Raw genomic sequence first — 10,028 nt, forward strand, 5'->3', positions numbered from 1 at the left:
TACATCTGTCATTACCCTCAAGGATAGTAATACATCTGTCACTACCCTCAAGGTTAGTAATACATCTGTCATTACCCTCAAGGTCAGTAATACATCTGTCACTGTTCTCAAAGTTAGTAATATATCTGTCATTACCCTCAAGGATAGTAATACATCTGTCACTACCCTCAAGGTTAGTAATACATCTGTCACTACCCTCAAGGTTAGTAATACATCTGTCATTACCCTCAAGGTTAGTAATACATCTGTCACTACCCTCAAGGTTAGTAATACATCTGTCACTACCCTCAAGGTTAGTAATACATCTGTCATTACCCTCAAGGTTAGTAATACATCTGTCACTACCCTCAAGGTTAGTAATACATCTGTCATTACCCTCAAGGTTAGTAATACATCTGTCACTGTCCTCAAGGTTAGTAATACATCTGTCACTGCTCTCAAGGCTACTAAAGAAAATCTTCAATTTTTTAGTTCTTTCAGTCACTTTCCTGAAAGTTTATAGTGGAATACTTCTCATTTTTAGTTCTTTCAGTCACTTTCCTGAAGGTTTATAGTGGAAGACTTCTCTTTTATAATTTTTTCTGTCACTATCCTCAAGGTTAGTAGTGAAAAAATTCTATTCTCTTGTTCTTTCTGTCACTGTCTTCAAGGTTATTGGTGGAAAACTTCTATTTTGCAATTCTTTCTGTCACTGTTCTTAAAGTTAGTAATGAAAATTTTATATTTTGTAATCATTTCTGTCACTGTCATCAAAGGTTAGCTGTGAAAAATTACTATTTTATAATTATTTTTGTCAGTGTCCTCAAAGTTAGTAGTGGAAACTTTTATAGTTCTTTAGAACAATTCCTCAAAGTTAGTTGTGGAAAACTTTTATAGTTCTTTATAACAATTCCTCAAGGTTAGTAGTGGAACACTTTTATAGTTCTTTGTAACAATTCCTCAAGGTTAGTAGTGGAAGACTTTTATAGTTCTTTGTAACAATTCCTCAAGGTTAGTAGTGGAAAACTTTTATAGTTCTTTATAACAATTCCTCAAGGTTAGTAGTGGAAAACGTTTATAGTTCTTTATAACAATTCCTCAAAGTTAGTAGTGGAAAACTTCTGTTTTATTGTTCTCTCTGTTACTACCCTTAAGGTTTTTATTAAACTTCTAAATTGTTTTTGTTTTTTATGTTGCACTGATTTCTGGCATTTGTCCCAAGGTTAATGCCATAAAATATGCACATTGTACTGTTTTTTGTCATTGTTCATAAGGTTACCAGTGCAAAAATTATGTTACAACTTTGTTTTGGATATCTCTTTCTATTATTGAAAGTAGCTAATAAATTTCATGATATATTAAAAGAAACAAATATATTTTTTGAATTTTCTGTTGAGACTTACATATAAAAAGGCATATCTGTTAAGCATGTTTATTGTTTTGCTTTTCTAAGTAAACAATTCATTGATTGTACAGGTAAGCAAAGTTTAGAAATTAGCTTTATTGCTAATACACAGTGAGACAGAGGATGTAAGTACTTGTATTACAAAGTGAAGAAGGGCCTTTTAAAATAAATGTCTTTTCACACTGTTATAACATATATTGTATTATTGAACTATTAGTTTCTGTATTGTTTGTTTAGGATTGTTTTAATATAAGTTGATTATTTAAAACTGCAGGTTATGGGGGTCCTCGTTGTGAGTTGGACATAGATGAATGCCAGTCTAATCCCTGTCAACATGGTGGCAGCTGCCACGATGCTTTGGCTAGTTACTCATGCACTTGCCTGTTAGGATATACAGGACAAAACTGTGAACTCAACATTGACGATTGTGCCTCCAGTCCCTGCTTGAATGGGGGCTCCTGTATTGACCTAGTAAATGCATACAAGTGTGTCTGCGAGGTTCCCTATAGTGGTCATAAATGTGAAATGGAGTTAGATCCGTGTAACCCAAATAAGTGCAAAAATGGAGCTCAGTGTACTCCTTCTTCAAACTACTTAGATTTTGCATGCACTTGTGAACTTGGCTATACAGGTAGGTCGTAGTTTTCTGAGTTAATTACTAGAAACTAGTGATATATATAGTATTTTAAAATCTGATGAAATTGATTATAATTCTTTTAATATTTATACTAAACTTAGCTCTTATATAAATTGGTAGGTGATATGTTATATTTCAGATATACTGATAGAATCTTATCTGACTATATCTAGGCAGACTGTGTAACGAAGATATCAATGAGTGCACTGTTTCCTCTCCTTGTCGTAATGGAGCCACATGTGTTAACACCAATGGTTCCTACACCTGTACATGTGCTAAAGGTTATGAAGGAAGAGACTGCTTAACAAATACAGATGACTGCGCATCTTGTAAGTTCTGCTTTACTCTAATGCATTGTCTTAATTAATACTGTATATCTACATATGTTTTGCAGTTGTCATTCAGAAATATGACTTCATTGGTGGATTTAGTGGGAAGTCCAATAAGTCTGGACCCCCTTTAATTCCTTTAAAAATCTATGAAAATGTAGGCAAGGGGAGTGTCAAAGACTAGCTCACAATGAGTCCCTGTGAGACACTGGCATTATTGATATATGTGTAAAATATTATGCTTTGCTCTCTCCTGCATTCTCAGGAATAAAGTCACAATTAAAGTTAACAATTTTTGGACCCTTCAGTGAAAGTAGTGTTATTTTTTTACTGCAGTATTTGGATTGTGGAATAGTCTTGCTTTCAGAAATGGTAGAAGCTGGAACATTAAAGGAGTTTAAAATGAAGTAGTTGAGACTAGAGTGATGGGAAAAAATTATATAACCTAGATGGGCCAGATGTTATCCCTTGGAAATGAAATTCAGTATTTTTATTTTTACCTGTCTTGATTATAAATCTTTATTTCACTTATTTTAGGTTTTGCATCTTTCTTTTAGTTCCTTGTCAGAATGGAGGGACGTGTCTAGATGGTATTGGAGAATACAACTGTCTCTGTATCGATGGTTTTGGAGGGAAACACTGTGAAAGTGACATTGATGAATGTGCCAGCAGCCCTTGCCAGAATGGAGCCACTTGTAATGATTATGTGAACAGTTACACTTGCACTTGTGCACTTGGATTTAGTGGGACAAACTGTCAGACTAATGATCAAGATTGTACTACAAGGTATGGGAACTTGTTTAGAGAACTTGATACGACTTTCCACGGGGAGCTCATAAATGTATGTAATTAGATGTACTGAATATGTATTGTTTTAATGACTTATAATGACTAAGTTATGTTATTAATGCTAAATAAAAGACCGTATCTCTAAACCAAGCAAATTATTTACATTCTGTCTATATACAAGATCTACTTTATTTACTTGCTTTGCTTTTCCAAGCAGCACTGATGAGCTCTAAATTGAGTAAAACTAGTATGTTGCATTGGAAGTAGCAAATCAAAAATTAATTAGGCCTCTACATCGTATTTTCTTTATTGAAATTCACATTTTGGTGGATAAAATAATTTAACAAATAAATAAATTCAGAACTTGTTGACCACAGAAGCAGACTTCAGTCTTTACTGAGGTATGTATTTAACAGAACTTGGCAATGATATAGGTATTTATGTATGTCACTTGCATTTTAACATTTTTTTTCTGTGCATATGCAGAAATTGAGTACATCATATGGAAATGATTTTGAAGCCTCACCACATCATTATAGTTCATGTGGCCACATCTTGTTGTGTTCTATTTATCAACTGTACATCTTTACACTAGCCCTGCAGTATAGTTTCCATTGAAAAGGCTCATCTTAAGGCTGTCAAGTTTATAGCCTAATCCTCTTCCCTGCACACTTTCCATAATCCATCTAGCATACAAGGATGACAGTTTCACAGTGACCATTTCAATAGTCCAATCATGCAGACGTCTATAGTCAACTTGACTATATCTTTATATGTAATAGCATGAATACCCATTGATTGAATGGATATGTCATGTAAGCAACCTGTGTACACATGACTTATGAAGCTTTCTAGATGGAGATCCTTCTTAGTTACATTGCATACTGTTTGCTGAGGCATGTGGACAGCTTTTGCCACTGATCTTTGTGTTCTTGGATTTTCATCAATTACAAGATGCCACACTTCCACTTTCTATGGCTGGTGTATGACTTGTTACAGGTTTCTTTCTGGATGATCCTGGTATCCCAAGTTTACCCATATTGTTTTCTATTGCCATTAAATACAAGGATAACCCCATCTTGGAAATTTTCTTCCCAAAAGCAACCAATTTTGGGTGGCGTTATATTACCCATGAAATAGCAAACAGTGTCAAAATGTAGTCATGATAGATGATGTTCTACTGTGACTTTATACCGATTGTGATTGTCATGTGAAATATAAATTTGCATATTCAAAATTGTTTTGATAAAAAAACACTTAGCTCTCTGTTTACGGGTCAGTTCTGTGTTTAAACAATGAAAGCAAGAAAGTTAATATGTAGTTGTTTTAGACAAGAAATTGAAATGAAAATTTTTTATCTTTTAAGTAATATACAGATCAAATTTAACTGGAAACAAGTTATTATAAATTGTCCTTTTTATGTGTGTTTGTATGTCTACTTTTTTTGTAAAAATATTTTTAAATGCCCCCTTAAAATGTGGTTTCTAAATATAGCTTAAAATGTCACATTTGGTATATAATTTCATTCCAAAAAATAGTCTGAAGCTAGTTATGGTTCACACCTAAAATTAGCTTTCAGATGTTAGAATTATTACTATATTGAGAAGGGTAACAGAGTGTTAACTTCATACTGTACAAAGAATCAGCAGGGTAACAGAGTTCTAAGTTAGTTCTGTACTGAGAATGGTAACAGATTTTAAATTATTACTTTACTGAGAATGAGAAGGGTAACATGGTTTTTAGATTGTTACTGTACTGAGAATGAGAAGGGTAACATGGTTTTAGATTGTTATTGTACCAGGACTGAGAAGGGTAACATAGCTTTAGATTGTTATTGTACTGAGTAGAACTTGGTAATTAGCTTGATTAATTATTATAATCGGTTACATCAATTAATGTCACATAAAATAATCATATAATTGAAATTATGATTAAATTTATTAATGTCATGAAAATAACTAATCAAAATTAGTGTTTCTGATCATTACTGCTTACAGTTATTCCAACTATCCAAACAATAGAAATATTGCCATTTTGATTTATTATTATTTTTGATTAATTCAAGGTTGTTTAGCTTAATCAGTTAGTGTCACAACTCAAGAAAACAATCGGTTAATCAAAATTAGTGTTTTCTATTATTACTGTTTCCATTTATTCCAACTATTCAAGTTCTAGTACTGAAAAGAGTAGCAGAATTTAAAGTTATTACCATAATGAGAATGAGAACATATTTTTAGATTGATAATATAATGAGAAGGGTATCATAGTTTAAAATTATTACTATAATGAGAAAGGTGACAAAGTTTTATATTGTTAATGTACTGAAAAGGGTAACATAGTTTATATTGTTAATGTACTGAGAAGAGTAACATAGTGTTAATTTGTCACTATAGTGAGAAGGGTAACATAGTTTTATATTGTTAATGTACTGAGAAGGGTAACATAGTTTAAAATTATTACTATACTGAGAAAGGTGACATAGTTTTATATTGTTAATGTACTGAGAAGGGTAACATAGTGTTAATTTGTCACTATACTGAGAAGGGTAACATAGTTTTAGATTAACATTAATCGTAATTGGCTAAATGTTTATAGACTATAGATACTAAATATGATATAACTAAATGGAGGTTAACCTGTAAATAATATGCTCATAATCAGATTTTCAATTGAAAATTCATAGTACAAAAATATCCAGTGTGATTTTACATTGCCATAAAATCTTTTACCGAATAATTAAAAATTAAATAATGGATATAATGAGACATTATGTGACATGTAAGTTTGAATACAAATATTATGGCTCCAGCTAAACTGTCAAAATATTCTTTATTTTCAGTTCTTGCATGAATGGGGGAACTTGTATAGATGGAATCAATACCTATACCTGCCATTGTGCAGCTGGATACACAGGATCAAACTGCCAGTTCCACATTAATGAATGTGATTCCAGCCCATGTAAGAATGGGGCAACCTGTGTTGACCATGTAGGATATTACACATGTCACTGTCCATTTGGTTATATAGGATTGCAGTGTGAGGTAAAACAAACTTGAACTTGTTTTCTCTCAATTTTCTAATAAATTAGAATTGAAATTGTCTTTGCTTTTCCAATAATTTTTTTTCTCCAAAGAGCAAATTGAAGTATGAAATATGGAACTGGTTACTTTTAAACAAATCGTTAATTTCAAGTAAATAAAAAAATACAGTTTTGTAAAAATGAAAACTAGAATGAGAGACATGAGTCAGATCAATGTTGAACTAAGACCGCTTCACAATATTAAAAATTTTCGCATAATAAAATTTTAAGAAAAAGGGGAGATAAACCCTCTAGACATTCTCTATATTATTTATTACCTCCGTCACTGAAAGTGGATGGAGATTATGTTTTCACCTCTACATGTGTGGGTGTTTTTCAGCAAGATTTCTCAAAAATGGCTGAATGGATTTAGATGAAAGTTGGTATACATTTTCTACTATAACTCAACTTAGAAGTGATTAGTTTTTGGAAGGTGGTCAAGGGCAAAGGTTAAAGTCACAGCAAGGTCACGAAAATCCAGAAAAATCCCTATCCGTTAACATTGGGACTGATTTTTCACACTATTTGTGCTCTATAACTCAGACAAAAATGATTGGATTTCGATGAAACTTGGTGGACTTATGTAGAATATTATTCTTCATTGTCCTGCCAAAAATTGTCCATGTCCATTGATAACGATGGATATGTAGACACATTCGTATTTTTTGAGAGCTGAATATGATTAATGCTGCTTAGCAGAGGTATGCGCTCTACTGAGTGCCTCTCTAGTATTCTATATGTTTTAGTAAAACTTGTTGAAGATTTCCAGAAAGCTGAGACCTATTTTTAAGAGTCTTATTGTGCACAAATTTTTAATGTTGTGGTATAATTTTTAGTTCAATTAACTTATGCACAAGTGCCACTTATTTGTAGTTGAGATCAACATTTTGCATTCAGTGGACATTAATAATGTAACTAGATATGTGTATCGGTATTGTATATTTTATTCACTTTGTGTACATTTTAAATCTTGGGAAATGAAATTCAAAGTGTCTTTCAGGGACATTTCTAAATATATATTACACTTATCAAATGTTTTGTAGTAATATTCTCCACACAGTTCTTGCCTGTTCAAAACAAATGATGTATCTTTTTGTTTTGCATTTCAGGATGTTGTTGACTGGTGTAGTACAATGCCATGTATGAATGGGGCTACATGTAAGCAGAACAAAAACACGTATCAGTGTATGTGTCGGCCTGGGTGGACAGGAATTCTCTGTGATGTGTCGATGGTATCATGCTCAGATGCTGCTCTTCAAAAAAGTATGCCAGTTGTTGCTTTTGATTACTCAATTTTTGAACTTTTTGGATATCTGCACTGAGTCTTGTTTGTTTACTTTACTGACTACAAACATTATCTTAAGATACCGTTCATTGTTTCATAGTTGCACTGAGTCCTGTTTGTTTACTTTAATGAATACATTACAATATCATAAAATTGTTAATTGTTTCATATCTGCACTGAATCCTTGTTGTTTACATTACTGAATATCATAAAATATCTTAGTGCATTGCTGAATTTAGAAAATTGTCATATGTTACTTCCTCTAAGTTCAAAATATTCTCTAATGTCATTGAATTCAGAAAATTGTACTTAAGATTATCGAACCTGAAAGGTTTTTCATGCAGTAGTGAACCTGGGAAATTGTGTATATGTTTCTGAACCAAGAGCACTGTCTTTACTGAATTAAGCACAATTTTCTGTACATTGTCTGCATCATTAAGTGATGAAAACCTTCACTAAAACAGATATGAAAGAAGTTCAAGTACCACCAATCAATCGTATCTTACATCAACACATCCTGACCAAACTCTTTATAAAGCAATCAAAACCAATTCTTATTCTGACCTGAAGATGGAAAGCTTCCAAAACATAATATCTTTAGTTTTTATGTCTATTAAAACTCTTTTTCAATCCATGTAAACCATTTGACTATTTATGTTAATTTCCGGTTTAAAATTGTTGGAAATGATTTTGAGATATTTTGCTATAGATTTAGTAAAATAGACAAATAATAGTGAACTATAGTTTAGAGGTGTGAATACTGTTTCTTTATGTTGGTTTAGAAACATTACAATTACCTGTTAGTGTGTATGTGTGTGTTGTTGTAGCAAGGCCACATTGAGCTATCTGCTGTGTCAATCGAGTGGAATCAATTGCCTGAGTTTTACATTGTAAATCTGTAGATTTATTGCTGTCCCACGGGGAGACATAGCTGTTAGAGAGTGCTGTTATCAAGCAGCTTAATTTGAATACCTTTTTCTTGTGCACTGTAGGAATTGAAGTCAGAAACTTGTGTCACAATGGTGGCACCTGTGAAAACATTGGGAATAGCCATCGCTGTCATTGTCTGAAAGGATACGAAGGAAGCTATTGTCAACATGAAATTAATGAATGTGTGTCACAACCATGCCAAAATGGTGCAACATGTCATGACTTGATTGGGCAGTATAGATGTGATTGTCTTCCTGGTTTTCAGGGTAAGTTTTTATTAAGTAGAAACAAAAATGCCTCCATTAAGTCATATACTTCCTTTCAGTACATGTATATATATTTCTTGTTTTCTGAAGAAAAAAAAACAACATAATTTATCAAAACTTATTTAAGGTTTAAAACACACACTTAGGTTCATTATAAATACTTTTATTTCCTAAACACACACACACCTAGGCTCATTGTAAAAATGTCTTGGTTCATTATATAAATACACACTTAGGTTCAATATAAATACTGTTCATTATTTTAAACTGTAAAAAAAATAAACTCCAACATTTTAAAAAACATACAAAAGCAAAAGTAGTTAATCTGAACCTAAAGGTGTACTCAGTAAAGAAGGTAGTTACACTGAACATAGATATATACGTGTTTATGAAATAAATGTATTTATATTGAACCTAGGTGTGTATTTATATACTGAACCAAGACATGTTTACAATGAGCCTAAGTGTGTGTGTGTGTTTAGAAAACAAAAGTATTTATAATGAACCTAAGAATGTGTTTTAAACCTCAAATAAGTTTGGATAAATTAAGTTGTTTTCTTTTTCTTCAGAAAACAAGAAAGTTATTACTAAATTGTAAGCATTTTTTAAATGGAAAACAAAAGGATTTATATTTATTTTTCAGGTTTAAATTGTGAGTTCAATATCAACGATTGTGACCCGAATCCCTGTCGTAATGGAGGAACTTGCCATGACCAAGTCAATAGTTTTATGTGTTCCTGCCCTCATGGAACTGTGGGTATTCTATGTGAGATCAACGTGAATGAGTGTTTTGAGGGAGCTTGTCATCATGGAGGATCTTGTATTGATAAAGTTGGAGGCTATGAATGTGAGTGCCCTCCAGGATTTGTAGGACCAAGGTATGAAATATTTCACAATCTCACAATGTGATAGTAAAACAGGACAGTATGTTTTCCTATCAATCTGATTAATAAATGTCAAATATTTAAAGAAAATGATATAGCTGTAAGGAGTAATGTTCATGTTCTTTTTTCATTACTTACCACCAAGGGTGCATGCAGAAAACAAATTAGGGGGGACAATACCCTTGTAATTACAAATACCTTATGATTTTCCAATAACATAGAAGAAGAATTTTACATATCTAGTAATTTTTTTCTTTTCTTCTTAGCTGAAAATGACTCCTACCTTGCCAAATTTTATGTTTGTGTCCCCTAGTCCTACTATTCTCATCGTCAACTATGAAAAAAAGATGATACATCAACACTATCAATTCTCTTTACAATCTTAAAAACCTTAATCAGATCCCCCCCCCAACTCTTCTTTTTTCAAGAGAAAACAATTTGAGAG

The 10,028-nt window shown here is 32.3% G+C and overlaps 1 protein-coding gene across 1 annotated transcript in view; it reads left to right on the forward strand.

Moving 5' to 3' along the window:
* Window positions 1–10,028, forward strand: part of LOC106460853 (neurogenic locus Notch protein-like) — an 87,395-nt gene that overhangs the window by 59,826 nt on the left and 17,541 nt on the right. Inside the window, exons 11-17 of the mRNA XM_013920600.2 lie at window positions 1,659–2,015; window positions 2,195–2,350; window positions 2,908–3,136; window positions 5,979–6,180; window positions 7,328–7,481; window positions 8,496–8,699; window positions 9,343–9,577. Of these exons, the coding sequence (XP_013776054.1) occupies window positions 1,659–2,015; window positions 2,195–2,350; window positions 2,908–3,136; window positions 5,979–6,180; window positions 7,328–7,481; window positions 8,496–8,699; window positions 9,343–9,577 (1,537 nt within the window). The remainder of the gene's footprint in view (window positions 1–1,658; window positions 2,016–2,194; window positions 2,351–2,907; window positions 3,137–5,978; window positions 6,181–7,327; window positions 7,482–8,495; window positions 8,700–9,342; window positions 9,578–10,028) is intronic.

Source organism: Limulus polyphemus, unplaced genomic scaffold (assembly GCF_000517525.1).
Source record: "Limulus polyphemus unplaced genomic scaffold, Limulus_polyphemus-2.1.2 Scaffold36, whole genome shotgun sequence".
In the NCBI taxonomy this organism is placed as follows: Eukaryota; Metazoa; Arthropoda; class Merostomata; order Xiphosura; family Limulidae; genus Limulus; species Limulus polyphemus.